We start from the raw sequence: 14,932 nt of genomic DNA, 5'->3' as shown, positions 1-14,932 counted from the left end.
GTTATCAATAGAGGTGTATGGTTTACCAAGGTCAGGGACTGAACATTGAGTAAGGTGCATTTATGTTCACCTCTGTGGGGTTTATCAAGTTGGTTATGAAGTGGGCAACTTGGAGAGTATGTGTTGGTTTCTATGCATGCTCGTTTGTGACCTTGAAAAAAGTAACTTACTGTGTCCTTGTGTAAACCTTTTGTCTTTTGGTATTTGTACTCACTCTATTGGGCATGGTGAAGATAAAAGGGGACCTATTTGTGACTCACTGAGCACCTTGTATTGTGTGGAGTGAGGACTCCACAAAGCACTAGCTTCTATTATGACTGAGTTCTGTGCATTCACCTGGGGCTTGTCTGTCCCTGTGGAAAAGACAGCTTGAAATGTTGTGTCAATTTTTTTTTTAAATTTCTAGGCAGACTATTAACACATCCTTCTCAGTAATGAATAAGGCAATTAAAAAGTTTAAAAGGATATATTTTCCAGGTTGTTCATTTGTCTGATTTGCTTTTGATACTGTCCATTGAGTTTGAGTGTTTTAATTTTTTTTCTATCATAGTTTTCATTCAAAAGCCCTTGATTCATTGAGCTTCCTGACTATTCAAAATAGGCTGCAGGCTGCAGTCTTGATTTGGCCTGTGGGTGGGAGCTTGCCAATCCTGACCTTAACTGATGATGCCTATATACCGCCACCTGACACTTGAGGGACTGGCAGCTCTCTTGCCAGTCTCTTTGCGGGGCTTTGTCCGGCTTCTCTCTCCTACCCTCTTCTTCACAAAGTACAGATCGTGGTTAGCTCTTTGCACCCTGCTTATGGAAAGGCCTGTTGTGGAACACATGGAATGCAGTGTTTTCTTACTTTGACAGATTGCTATTTAGCTGCTCATCCTGGACTCAAGTTCGAGAAGGACTGTTTCTTCTGCTTGCGAGACGAGATCAAATCCCTCCATCCCCCAGAATATCACATTTTGTGTGTGCCTCTGATAGAACTTTTGTTCCATGCCTAGGTTGTTCTTAAAAAATAGTTTCTTCCAGGGCTGGGGATGTAGCTCAAGCGGTAGCACGCTTGCCTGGCATGTGCGGGGCACTGGGTTCGATCCTTAGCACCACATAAAAATAAAAAATAAAGGTGTTGTGCCCAGCAAAAACTAACTAACTAAATAAATAAATATAAAAAAAATAGTTTCTTCCAAAAAAGCCTGAGCTTCCTTGAGGCCAAAATCCATGTTCTTATCATTTATGCATTACCATCCTGATACTTTGGTTCTCATAAGCAGTAAATTTAATAAATCCTAGAATGAGGCAGTGAGGCAGGAGGAACTCAGGAGATGGGGCCAGGAAGCTTCTAGAAGAGAGTTTTGCTTTTTCTTCATCTAAAAATCTGGCCCTCTTCCTTTGGAAGTGCTCTTTGTCCTGACATAGGAAGGAGATACTTAGCTTCCTCTTTCTTCAGCAACCCTTCTTCTGGCTCTAGCCTGCTCTCCCTCCCCTCCCTCCCCAACACCTCAGCATCTGCACTCAAGTGCTAGCCCTGCCCATCTGGTATCCTTCTGCTGTCTCTTTGAATCTTCCTTGGAAGTTTTTCAGACGGCTAGTTGTTATCTTTTCCTAAAGCCTGAAATTTACATTTAGCAGTGCCCTGGACATTGCCTTCTGTGTAATAAGTGTTCAGAAAAAGGTTAAAACCTCTCAAAATCACTTCTAAACTGTTTCATGGGACTCTATCTTTCTTAATGGAGCATGGACCAAAAGGTAGGAGTAGAAATAATCAGTGAGGGGCATGTCACACATACGTGTAGGATGCAAGGAAAATCATGCTGTACACTTCCTGGGCTGTGTCCCAAGGCTGTGGTCTGAGTAGGATCCTGGGAGACACTGGAAAAGGACCCTTACTCCTTTCATGTGCTTGCCTTTTGGGCTGCTGATCATAAGAGGATTTCATCAGAGCTTTTCACAGCTTTTGGCAGCATCAAGATGGAGTGGGAGAATGAATGAAAAGATCGGTCGGTGAAATTAAGGAGAATCAAGGGAATCATGAACACTCAGAAAAACTAGAATATGAAAGAACATAGGATAGCAAAGAAGCTCTGGGTGTGGAGGAAACACGAGTCATATTAAATTTAATCCAATTCTCAAAGGAAGAAAATATAAACCTTAATTAATAACATACTAAAAGGGCCCTAGATAAAGTTGATTCCCCAAGGAACTGCTATTCTGGTATTTTATAAGAGTTTTGACCAAATGTTCTGGACAACTTTAAGATTTTATACCATATTTTATTAGAAATTCTCACTTATAAGTATTTTGAAGTTGTATGCTTTTAGAAATTTTCCAGTAGTCTGGTACCTCCCAAGTTCTTCATGACAAATTTAAGTGTAATGATTTGATGGACATGCTGTCCAGTTATCTGAACAATCTCAGATGTGCAGGATGTGTGGTACTGGGTTGCACTGATTATTTTAACTTGTGTGTTTAAACTTCCTCCAACATACATCTAGTCTCTTTTCATTTGAGGAGTGGGATAAACTACCCAATTTCCTTTTTTTTTTTTTTTTGGCAGGGAGGTGAGGATCAGTGGTGGTTTCTGAAAATTTCTTTAAGTTTTAGTAAAATATTTTCCCACTTTTATTCCTATTTTCCTTTTCATTTTAGAACATTTTGATTGTTCCTGTTACCTTTTCTATGTGCATTTCCTGAAGGTTAATTAATCTGCTTACTGCCCTGAAACTCTCTGGTCTTCCTGAGAGAGTTTCACACTGTCTCTGGTCCCACAGAAGCCCTGAACCATCTGGCCACTTTAGCCTGGATTCCTCTTAACTCTTACAGAGCTAAGTATCTGCATCTGTCATCTGGCATTTGGTATATGCTATCTTATAGTTAATCTTGTCAATCTGAGTGTTTGGCTCCTTGTCCATAGGGATGGTCCTGTATAGCCCTCTGATTCCATGTGTGATGCATGACCTTGAGCATGTTCCATACAGCTTCTGATTGTATTCAGGGAGGAATGAGGCTCTGTAGTACAAGCATTTTTTCTGATTTCTCTCACTGTAGAATAAATAATTACAGAGATAGGCTTTTCTTGATCATATCTTAAATATTCAGTAGTGAAAATCTTTGTCAGTTGGTGCTGCTTGCTGACAAATGTTTCTTCTTTTTATGTTTAAATTATTTTTTATGGATACTTTTCCCTTTGGGCTTGAGTTTTCCTGGTACTCTGCTTCTTTGACAATAATTCCCTTGTGGTTGAGTACACGTTCATTTCCAGTGGGCCCTCAGTAAACTGAACTTACTCATGGAATAAAAGTGAAGTGTAGAGATTTTGATAAAATTTAACTGTCAATGTGAGTTGAAGTATTTTTTTCAGAGGTGTAATTAGTCTCAGTATTAGCCATCCATTCAGATAGCTTGGCTTAACCACAATAATTTATACCAGGGAAGTCCAGATTCATTTTTTTTTTTTTTATCAGCTGGCTTGGAAGTTTGACTTTTGTTCAGATGTCTACTTTTTGTTTTTCCAGTGGGTATTGCAGGTCATGACTTTGCCTAACAGAGAATACCAACCTCTTCCTCATCCTGACATAACCCACACATATCCTACCCATGGCCGGAACTCCAGTTCGCTGAGCATCCCTGCATACCCCAAGGGGAAAGTGCATTAATATCCATTTTCCTTGTCCACTGGTTTTCTCCAATTCATAATAAACACAATTCCAGATAAATCTCCTCACCGTGCAGTGCTTACTTCCCTTTCCTCCCTAGCAGCTCTTGGGTGCCTGCCTGTGGCACAAACCCCTGGTATCTTTCCAAATTGATGCAGATTGGCCTTCCACTGCTGTCCCATGTGTACCTGTCAAGAGGGTGAGGCCCTTGCAGGATGATGGGATGCTGCTGAATAACTGATCACAGTTCCAGAATCTCTTATCTTTTATATTGTAAAAATACATTCTAATAAATTCTTTTAGAGTTTGCTGGGGTTTTGTATAGCTGATCAGTCTCTCTATGACAAGCTCATATTAAACAAATCTTAAAAATGTCAGATGTTAATGCACTAAGGTGAGACTCATTCTACCTCCTGGACCTGAATTCTCTTGTTGGCAGCTCAACACTGGCTTCTCTTGATGGTACAGCAAACCTGCTAATTCCTATAGTTTTAATCTCTTCTCTCTCCTCTGTAAGTTCATGACTCTGTTTAGTGGTGCTTGTGCTGTCACTTAAGTTCCAGATTTTTTTAGATAATATACAGGTCTAGTCTGAACTTTGTTCTGGGTTTGGCTCCTGTCACTAACACATTCATGCCTTCTCATTCACAGAAGCACTCTCTTGGATGAAGACTGTAATGTATTAAATACTGTATTTACTGTCTTTTGTTTCAGAGGGTGATCTTTTTCTGGCTTTGTCCTGAAATTGTGGGGGTGTCCTACGGTAGGCTTCTTTCTACTATTGTACCTTCTGTTCTAAACCAGGAGACTTGCTGTTCCCTGACACATGCCTCCCACTCCTGTGGTTTTGTTTTCTCCTCCCACCCTTTCCTCTATGTGGGTTGTTGAAATCCTGCCACCTCATTAAGTTCCATCTTGAATGCCACATCTTCTTGGTTCCTCAAACCCAATGTGCACTTTCTCCTTTGAATTCTATGTCTGTTTTGTAGTCCTGTCGTATTCCCCCTTATATTAAAGTTACTTGTGTCATCTTCCCTATCGTTTCCTCACAGTATCTGGTATATTTATAAGGTGCTCATGAATTGAGTTAAATTAAAACTTCCTCTTAACTTTAGACCAGTGACTCTCAAACTATGATTTCTGGACCAACATCGGTGTCACCTGCTAACTTGTTAGAAATGCAGATTTCTAGGTCTCCACCATGGACCTGCTGGCTCAGCTGCTCCAAGGGTGGCACCAGCAGTGTGTCATTTGTCAAGCCCTTCATTCTCAGCTTTGAGAACCACTGATGTAGCCTTCCTAAGAGTGGGTATCCAGCCTCTTTATCAAGAACATGGCTTTCCATTTGTAGGAAATACCATCATTTCAAACTGTGTTTAGTTGCATCCTGGGGATTCTGGACTGGTAGGGGAGAGGGTGGCACCTGCAGGCCTCCCAGTTTTTTTTTTTTCCTTAGCAGCTCTGCTTTTATTCCTTTAATGGACTAGTCTGCCATGTAAATTTTCTTTGAAGAAGGGGCTGCATCTTAAGAAAAGTTTGAAAATTGCTGATCCAAATTTGTTGGCATGAGGTTGGCAAACTACTGCCCCTGCTCACGGGGCCTGATGTTTCAATAAAGTTTTGTTGGAACGCAGCTTCATCCATTGTCTCACACATGCCCATGCTGCTCTCAGGCCACAGTGGCAGAGCTGAGTTGTGTGAGTCGTGCCTGTGACCTGTAAGCCTCAGGTGTTTACTAGGTGGCCCTAGAAGGAAAGGTTTGCTGATCTCTAACTTAAGCCACACAGAATGATGTCACGTACCTCGGAGTAAGAAGAAAAACATCCCTGAGTGTCGTAAACTCATCAACATTCTAACATATTACATCATGTAGGTAGATATTCAACATATCATATATAATAATAAGCCCATAAACATCACTGCAGAGGAGAAAAACCACCTCCCATTTTCCAGAAAAGTACGTCACATCAGCAGACAAAATGATGTGAGTATTAAGGATAGCAGACTTTCTTACCTACCTCATTTGCTCATGACATTTTTTTTTTTTTTTTTTGCTCATGACATCTTGAATACATTTTAGGACATTAAAGTATTGCTATTCACAATCACTGAACTTTTGTATTACATTTGAATTAAGAAAGAAGGAAAATATGAAATACATAAAGATTCCCACTGGGAAAAAAATTATACTGAAAGTTCTTTTGAAAAACATTTAAATTATTTTGGAAAACTTTTTATCAGTTTTGCAACCTTAAAAAGACTTAAAATGATTTTAGGACTTTTTCTAAGTCAGTTGTGTGTATAAATGTCTTTTATAATTATCGAGCTTATAAGATGGCTAAATCCACACATTTAGATTTATATACTATCCTGGAACCTATCTACAGTCAAGTTCAGTTTTGGAAATGAAATGTTGACTCTTTTCTGAACTTCAGTTCTTAAAATTCTTCATTTAGAGCTGTCCACGGGTGTCAGTCTTTAGATCATCAGGGATATACAAGCGAAACCCACAAAAAACTGACTATCATTTGTCATTATGAAATAGTGATTGTGGTAGAAAAGATCCCTTAGCTGTATAGGGATGCCCTGGTGGTAGAAATATATACAATGACGCTTTGGGGACTGGGGATGTGGTTCTGTAGTAGGGCACTTGTAGAGCATGGGAGACTCTGGGTTTAATCCCTAGAACTCCCCCCCCCCCGCAAAAAAAAAAAAAGAGCAAGAAGAAGAAACAACTTTGGAGAAAGAATTTAAGCCAGAAACGTTATTGTCTTCATGGGCAGAGGAGACGTGGGAAGCGGACCTCTTGCTCCTCTCTCGTCATTGGCCTGCTGTTTTTGGTGGTCTTCAGCTATTTCAGGGCCCAGAAAATCGATCCTTGTAACTGTAATTTGCAAGCTTTTATCTACTATTTTTAGGATTTCCAGTTTTAATGGGCTATTTGTTAATGAATAATTTAATTTCTTCCAGGAATGCAAGTTAATGAAGCCTCAGTTAATGGCTTTGGGTACTGAGTGCTGGTAAAAACTTGTTTCTTATGGTAATGCTTTTAAAATTGCTTGACAACTCTTATAGTTATGGGAAATAGAGGAGGAAGAATGGTTAGAAGAGGTTGTTATGCTCCAGCCTGACTGAGGTTCTTACAAGAACAACTTTGTCTGTAACTTTTGAAGGAAGATGTGGAGAAAGAAAGTGTGATATTGGGGGAAGTAGGCATTTTTGGAGCCTACTAATTACCTGGAATCTATCTTTATCTATCTATCTATCTATCTATCTATCGATCGATCGATCGATCGATCGATCGTCTTTAATCTGGGATGAACATACTACAGCCATTTTAGAATATATATCTTAATTTTAATCTAAATTAAAGATTTAACTTTTTGTCTCATTAGTATAAAAGTGTATGTATGCAGTGGATGAACAAATGTGATTAAACTGGGCGTGGTAATTCAGAATTTTGAGTGATAGATGTGCACAACCAGAAAAGTTGAGATCATTGCTGTAGGCACAAGTTACTGGGTTTTATATAGGAATTAAATCTCATAGACAACTTTGTGTATTATTAGGTTTGGGTAAGCAAGGACATACTCTTCTATTCAATGTGTCTGAATTTCAGTCTTAAAAAGTGAAACTGAAAATAAATTCATTAATCTTTTTGTACCTTTCAATATCTTCTCATTCCCCCCAGCAATGTCAGTGTGTTCCAAGCAATGTCTTTTCTGTCTTTTGGTCCTAACTAGTCCATTGTATAAAGCATGACCACTGCTTTATGGGCCCTCAGTGTGTTTGGTTCTGTTTTGGTAGCTTCAGGAGCCTTGTTGAAGTTAACGCGTGGATTGAAAGATGAGTCACTGGCTTATATCTATCATTGCCAAAATCATTATTTTTGTCCAATTGGCTTTGAAGCAACTCCCGTTAAAGCGAATAAGGCCTTCAGGTAAGCGTTTGTGAATTTTATCTGGGTACTTTGACAGGAAAATTGTGTTGTAGAAAGTGTAGAAAGTGTTTTGAGGAATATTAAAAAATATTGTAGGTCTCCTAGTGTTGAGAGCCACAGCTGAAGGGGCCCCAGCAAACTTGGAGCTGATTGGCTCACTGTGGCCCCAGCAAACTTCCAGCTGCCAGCTGATTGGCTCCTCTGCGGTGATGCTCATTGGGCTGTTTCCCCGCCCTTCAGACCATGGAGCTGCTCATTGGGGGACTCTTTTGGCTCTGCCCAAGCAACCCAGCCAATCGCCTCAAGAGCAGGAGGAGTGGGGGGGTTGAGAGGCTCCTGGGAAGCCGGTGGTGGCAGTTGGGCTCTGAGGGAATTCCTGAAGAGCTCCTGTGGTGTGGCATGTGTTCTAAAAATAAAGTTTGTTTCTGCTTGATAAGTGGCTCCTGAATTGTGCCCAGCCAGACTGCGGCATCCTAGAAATTGAAAACTTAGACTGTTCTTTAAAGATTATATATAGCTTTTTTGCAGAATTGTATTTAATCTTAGTTTAACACATATCCATCTTACTGTTGTATAGCCATTATAAGAGAAAGTCATTTGAAGACTCACTCTTATGTCTCTTTTAAAATAGTTCCAAAGGACTTTCCATACTGTATCTCTGTTTCCTCATCCAGTGTCCCACATGAACAATGTATTAAGAGGATTGCTACAGCTCAGTAAAGTGAAAAGCATCTTCCATCTTCGAGTGAAAACCATGGGATTTTATCTTCCCTTCTTCACCTGAAAAACATGCAGTGTATCAGGGTTCTCCCTTTGTCTTGGTTGCAGGGAAACTCAGAGCCCATTGTTATTTCTAATGTCAGGAACTATATTACCTTAATGGTTATATTTGCTTCTTTCTTTTATTAAAGAAAGACCATTCCAGACCTGTTTGAGTTAGAATTTCCAGGGATATGTCTAGGAAATCAGTGTAGTTAAAAGTTGCATTAGTGCATCTTTGTTTTAGGCTTGTAATTTTATCGCACCTGTTGAAATTTCTTGGTTGCATTGTGAGAGGAGAAGAGAGATTGAAGAATGCTTGTAGCAGGCTAGGACTTTTTTTTCCTTCTAGGATTTGAAGATGATATATAAAATCTTTGAACCCTAGATTTTGAGTAGGGAATTAAGGCTTACATTTAATTTGTAGGTTGTCTTTAATGGCCTTCGGAAGTTTGCCCAAGCTTAAAACCTAATATCCATTCTAGATTAATGAACGCCGTCTTTCAATGCATTTTAGCAGACCCTTTGATATATAGTTGAGGCAGTGTACTTGAGGAGGTGAATGACATTTATTACGCTTACCATAAATGTGTTTTATATTTAGCAGGGGTCCTCTCTCACCACAGGAAGTAGAATATTGGATCTTAATTGGAGAATCAAGTAGAAAACATCCTGCCATCCACTGTAAAAAGTATGTTGACTTTCCTGTTTTTTTCTTCTTTAATGGAGATAAGATTTAGATGTCATAAAAAGCATGGACCTCAATTGTGTAAATTAGATGAGTTATGATAAGTTTATCACCCCATGGAGACGTGGTCCATTTTCATTGTTATAAAAAGTACCCTCATTTTCTATTCTTGTCTGTTCCCACAGGCAACCTGAGTTGAGATCTCTTCATCATATTTTTTTTCTTGGCCTCTTCTTAAATTTCGTATAAATGAAATGATAGAAAATTCTTCTGTGTCTGCTTCTTCATTTATGAAACATATCTAGAACCTATATTATTCTATAAAAATTTCAGAATTTGTTGATTCCTACTTAAAAAACTTGTTGAGATTTTGATTAGGATAAAATCCATAGAATTCATAGTTTAGTTTGAGGAGAACTGACATCTTAACAATATGAAATCTTCCAATCTGTGAACGTGGAATATCTCTACTTAATTAAACTTTAATTTCTCTCAGCAGTATTGTGTATTTTTTAATAGTCATATGTATCATTTGTTAAATTGCTTCCCAAGTGTTCTATATTTTTTGATGATATTGTAAATTAACTTTAAAAATTAATTTTGTCATTATTTGCTGGTCCTATACAAATAAATAACTGATTTTCCTATGTAGGCCTTGAATCTTATATATTTAACAAGTTCACTTATTAACTTTAGGAATTGTTCTGTAAGGCTCTTAGATTTTCTGCACAATTGTGTTGTTTATTAATGGAGAAATGTTATCTTTTAATTCTTTTAAAAATTTAGCCAGGCCTATGGCCTGTGCCTTGAGGCCAGACTGGGCAACATGGCAAGACTCCATTTCAAAAAAAGTTGATTATAATTCCAAAGAAATAAGACATGTTCTTGCCTTCGCCTGAAGGTTGTTATCTAATATGCTGACATATATTTATTTTGTAGGAAAAGTAACTTGTTGTAAACTATGAACCTTGACAATAAATACGTGGATAAACACAATTGTCATAAAACAGGAAGTTTTCAAAGCTTAGTATATGAAACAATGCTGACAAGAATTATTGCCAATTATTGTTTTGTTGATATTGTAGTTACTTGGTCTTGTGAAAGAATATTATGGACCTAAAGAAAGCTGTGTTGTATTCTTTCTTTTTAACTATAGATGGGCGGATATTGTTACCGATCTAAACACTCAAAATCCAGAATACTTAGATATTCGGCATTTAGAGAGAGGGCTGCAGTTTCGAAAAACAAAGAAGGTAAGAAAAACACTATTGCATTTGAAGGCATTTTTCCAAATAACCAAAATGCAGTGTTTTAACTCAGCATTCTTTAGGTGGTAAATAATAGAAAGTTAGTTCAGACCATATTGGACAGAAAATTATCTTAAAGACCTAGGGCTGTGTTTACAACTCAAGGACAGAGAAGAGCCTGGAGTCACCAGAGAATGGCACTCAGTATAGGAATGATAGCAGGACCCACGTAGCTAGTAGTCACTCTTATGGAGGTCATAGTTTTCTTAGCTCTCATTTCCTCTGATTATTTCTTGAAGATCATCATCTTTCAATTCATGTCTCCCTTTCAGATGACCAGTCTAGACTGAGACTGACCTGCCTTGGTCTAGTTCCATCATCTTGGCTGAACTAGGACCAAATTAATTATGATCATGGGTCAGAGCCATGTGTTCAACAAGGCTGAGAGGGAAGCTCTCAGAGAAAAGTAGATTGCAGTATGGATTTGCGTAAACATCCCTGATGTAATCCTATAATGTAAGAGCACATGAAGAGTGGGAGAGGGAGACGGATGATCTTGGTGTTTGAATTAGGCAGAAGAGGCAGCGACAGTGTGTAGAGAGGCACCTGGGGTGGGAGAGGTGTTTTGGCTCCTGTGGGCTTTGTTTTGTAAAGACAGTGTCAGGAATGATTCATAGGATAGTGTGCTCTGGTGTCTGACCAGAGAAGTACTGTTTTTAGGAAGTGTAAGGGCAAAACAACAACAAACAAAAAAGGGGGTCCATTGGGACCCACAAATTTTTATAATTTACTTTTCTATATTTTCTTGACCTGCCTTTTTTTTCTCTTTTCAGGTTGGGGGGAATTTGCACTGCCTCATAGCATTCCAGAGACTTCATTGGCAAAGATTTGGGCTTTGGAACTTTCCATTTGGAACCATCAGACAAGACTCACAACCCCCAGCACATGCCCAGGGCATCGCTAAATCTGAAAGTGAAGACAATATCTCCAAGAAGCAGCATGGGCGTCTGGGCCGGTCCTTCAGTGCTAGTTTCCATCAGGACTCATCATGGAAAAAGATGTCCAGCATCCATGAGAGAAGGAACAGTGGCTACCAGGGCTATAGCGACTATGATGGGGATGAGTGACCCTGCTGGGCTCTCCGCATGGTGTCATCCACACAGCTTACCTACAGGACTGCAATAAGATAGTGGAAGATTGCAAGTCTACATTAATAGAACAGATCTTGTGGTACAAAGCATAACCTTGTAGTTCTTAGTAAATAAGCTTATATATGATTATCATGGGAGATTTCAGATATATAAGCAGATAAGCACAGATTACTGCCCTTTTAAAATTAAGAGTATGTAAACAATCTGGACAAAAAGTTTCATAAAATCCCCAAATTTACAACTATTTCTAAACAGAAACACAAATTCACTTAACAGCATCAAGATTTGAAATACTTAAGCATGAAGTGATTTATGACTCGATCCCTAGATAATTTGTTACAGATAGTTTTATTCCTAAGATGAAGATGTAAAGCATTTGTCTACCCTTAAAAAATGGGGGCTGCCAATTGCTAGGTTTTGCTCATGGTTAAAACTCATTTAAAATTATTTTGAGTCCAGTACTTCTTTCACTATAGCAGTATTTTGCTTGCCTCATTTGTCTCCTGATTAACTGTCTCAGGATTCTCAATAAAGAGGCAAAAGAGGAAAGACTCAAAAAACCTGGTCTTTTTCTATTGGTGTAAAGGGTGACTTAGTGCATTGATTCCTTCTTGACTTTCCTGACTGTTAGTATCAAATATTGACAAGAACCTTAGGTTTTGAAGACTTCTGTAAGTCTAGAATAAACCTGGCTTAGTGATAGAATAGAAGAACAGTGGCATCTGAAGTTTCTGTACCCAAGGTACCTTGCAGGGAGATTTTCTGATACTTGACTGGTCCCTGGAATGGCATCGTATGTTAATAATGGCTTTGAAGATGCATCAAGAATGCCCAGGTCACTCAGAGGGCACTCTCCACATTCTAAACTCGGAGCTGTTTCTTTTTTTTGATCCAATTATCTTTTTGAAGTGAGTTAAATATTTTGGAAGTGTGGATTTCATGTATTTGAGCTCCTCTCTAGTTGCTGTCAGTTCTTCTGCTGCCAACCTGTGACTCACAAACAACTAGGATCTCTTGTTCTTTCATTTCAGGGGTTTGTTCCAGGACTTACAACAGTAGCTTGGTGATTACAAGGTGCTGGATATGTTGGTAACCACATTGCAATACACCTCAAGGAGAGGGTTCCGACTTTTATTTTTAAAATATTTTCATTTTTTTTCTCTTGAATTTTATATCCATTTGTCCACATACACATGTCTAGCCTACAGAAAGGGATATATATTATGAAATGGTCATTTTTCTGAAGAGAATATTTTGCTTGAAATGCAAAGGACTGAAAGATTTGTAGGTTGTTGATTTTGTTACTTCATACTGGAACTTTTAAAAGGTTTTCATCAAATAAAATTTTGTTTTCTACTTTTAGTCATGTGTTATCAAACTTTTGTTTTAGATAAAAGAATACCCTTATAACTTTAATGTACATGATAATTTGTCTGTTCTGCCTAACTAGTGTGTTATAGGAAACCATCCTGAATCTCATTACTTTTGTAATCAATGAAATAATATGCATTATGATGACTATAATTTTAGATGTCTATATGACTTTATAATAGAAAATGGAAAATGTGATTCTTATATTACTTGAACCAAGAGAAAGTATAATTTTTCAAACATGGTTGAATATAGGCTCTTTCATATAGTTCAACTGAATATTTTAGAGAAGAGGTAGGTTGAAAGAGCAAAGAGGAGAAGAAAGGAGAAAAATGGAAAGTAAAAGAAGACATTAAAGAACAAGGTGATGCCTAGGAAATTAGAGTTTATGCAGTCTGATACTAATCAATAATTTTTATAATAGTCTTGATACATGTGATCACTTAATAACTTGGTTTACAAGTCTGGCAGTTATTTGGAGCACAGTGAGGCTTAGGTAATGTGGCACAGTTTTACCAAAGATTGTTGGCAATGGGAGATCTATTGTACACTTCTCTTTGAAAACTAGTAACATTCCTACTCTATTTTATTTTTTGGTCAACTCATATGAGTTTCCATAGATGCAATGAAGGTTTAAATACTGGTTTTGCACTTACCAGATATATTGACTTGGGGCACATTAAGATTAATTTTTTTGTGCTTATTTCTTCATTGGTAAATGGAATAATGATTTGGAAGAATGAATAACCTGATACGTGCCATATTTAAAACAGTGCCTTTTGGATAGGAAATACTATTTAAGTGCTTACTATTATTATTCTAAAATATGTCTGTTTTACTATTTAGATTCTTTATAGAGAGCCTTTTCAACAGCATCTGAAAGAACTAATTCTTTGTAAATCCAATATATGCCCCTTAGTTGCTATTCCTTCAAAAGCATTTCATACTCAAGAGCATTGCTTTGATGTTAAAAGCACTTATAGCACTCAAATGGCCACCCTGGCTAATTGTTTTTATTTAGCTCTTAGCCAGAAACAAAGCTGATTTAGATCAAATCCTGTAACTATTCCTTTTCAGACTGCTATTGTTACAGAGCTACACCCTATCATTAGGCCAAGCTGATGCAGCAGCTACAATTCTTCCCAACTTGCCTTCTCTCAGACGCTGCAGGAGCTCAATCAGGTGCTCCAGGATCTGTCACATTCTTTAATTTAACTTCACATGCAGCATTTTCACCCTGCCAGTCATTTGCTCAAAAACTAGTTTGAGTGCCATTACCTCCTAGGCATTTCACTTTAGAACTGTGATCTCAAAACTATCCTAAAAAAGTTATAGCACTCCCATTTTGCTGGCAGGAACTGAGGCTGTCATGAGTGAAGAAACCTGTCTAGCACAACAGAGTGTCTTGGTATGCTACAGCTACCATAGAAAAATACCACAGATTGTGTGGTTTAAAAAATAGAAACTTGTTTTCTCACACTTGTGGAGTCTAGAAGTCCAAGACAAGTTCTTGGCAGGTTTGGTGTCTTCTCAAGCCTTTCTTCAATTTGTAGACCACCACCTTACTGTGTTCATTGGCTTTTCGTGTGTGTGTGTGTGTGTGTGTGTGTGTGTGTGTGTGTGTAGGGCATCCCTCTAGAGCATCAAATTTGATAAGGGGTTAACATAAAGGCTTCATTCACCTCTTATTTTTCAATGATGCTGGTGATCAAACTTAGGGCCTTATACTTGCTAAGCAAGTGCTCTACCACTGAGTGATCCACCAAGTCCCTAATACCCTCATTTTAACAATTACCCTTTAAAGATCTGATCTTGAAATAGAGCCACATTTTGATGTATTGGAGGTTAGGGCTTCAACATATGTATTTTGTAGGACAATTCAGCCCATATCAGTTTTTACGTAGCTTACATGAGATCTGAACTAACATTTGCCTGACCTCTAGGAAATATTTTTCTACAGGGTGCAAGGATGGAGAGTTTTAGACCAGGGACTTGAGAGGTCATTTAGGCAGCATTTATGAATGCCTACTATGAGTAGAAGTGGGGGGTGAAAATCAGCATGATAGTTCTTGGTTTCATTAAGTGGTTTGGGGGCAAAAATTAAATATGTAATTATACTACCCTCA

The 14,932-nt window shown here is 38.2% G+C and overlaps 1 protein-coding gene across 6 annotated transcripts in view; it reads left to right on the top strand.

Moving 5' to 3' along the window:
• Positions 1-12,791, top strand: part of BIVM (basic, immunoglobulin-like variable motif containing) — a 40,408-nt gene extending 27,617 nt beyond the window's left edge. For 5 of the 6 annotated variants that reach the window (XM_081290255.1, XM_081290256.1, XM_081290254.1 and 2 more), the window contains 4 exons: positions 7,458-7,590; positions 8,954-9,040; positions 10,194-10,290; positions 11,118-12,791. In XM_081290255.1, coding sequence (XP_081146381.1) covers positions 7,458-7,590; positions 8,954-9,040; positions 10,194-10,290; positions 11,118-11,411 — 611 coding nt within the window. In that variant the 3' untranslated portion in view covers positions 11,412-12,791. The remainder of the gene's footprint in view (positions 1-7,457; positions 7,591-8,953; positions 9,041-10,193; positions 10,291-11,117) is intronic. The other variant, XM_081290258.1, reaches the window with a different exon arrangement.
• Positions 12,792-14,932: the final 2,141 nt, after the last annotated feature.

The sequence above is a fragment of the Spermophilus citellus genome (genome assembly GCF_964194105.1).
Source record: "Spermophilus citellus genome assembly, chromosome: 1".
In the NCBI taxonomy this organism is placed as follows: Eukaryota; Metazoa; Chordata; class Mammalia; order Rodentia; family Sciuridae; genus Spermophilus; species Spermophilus citellus.
The sequence above is the reverse complement of the archived record's forward strand: the minus strand, read 5'-3'. Positions and strand labels throughout refer to the sequence as shown.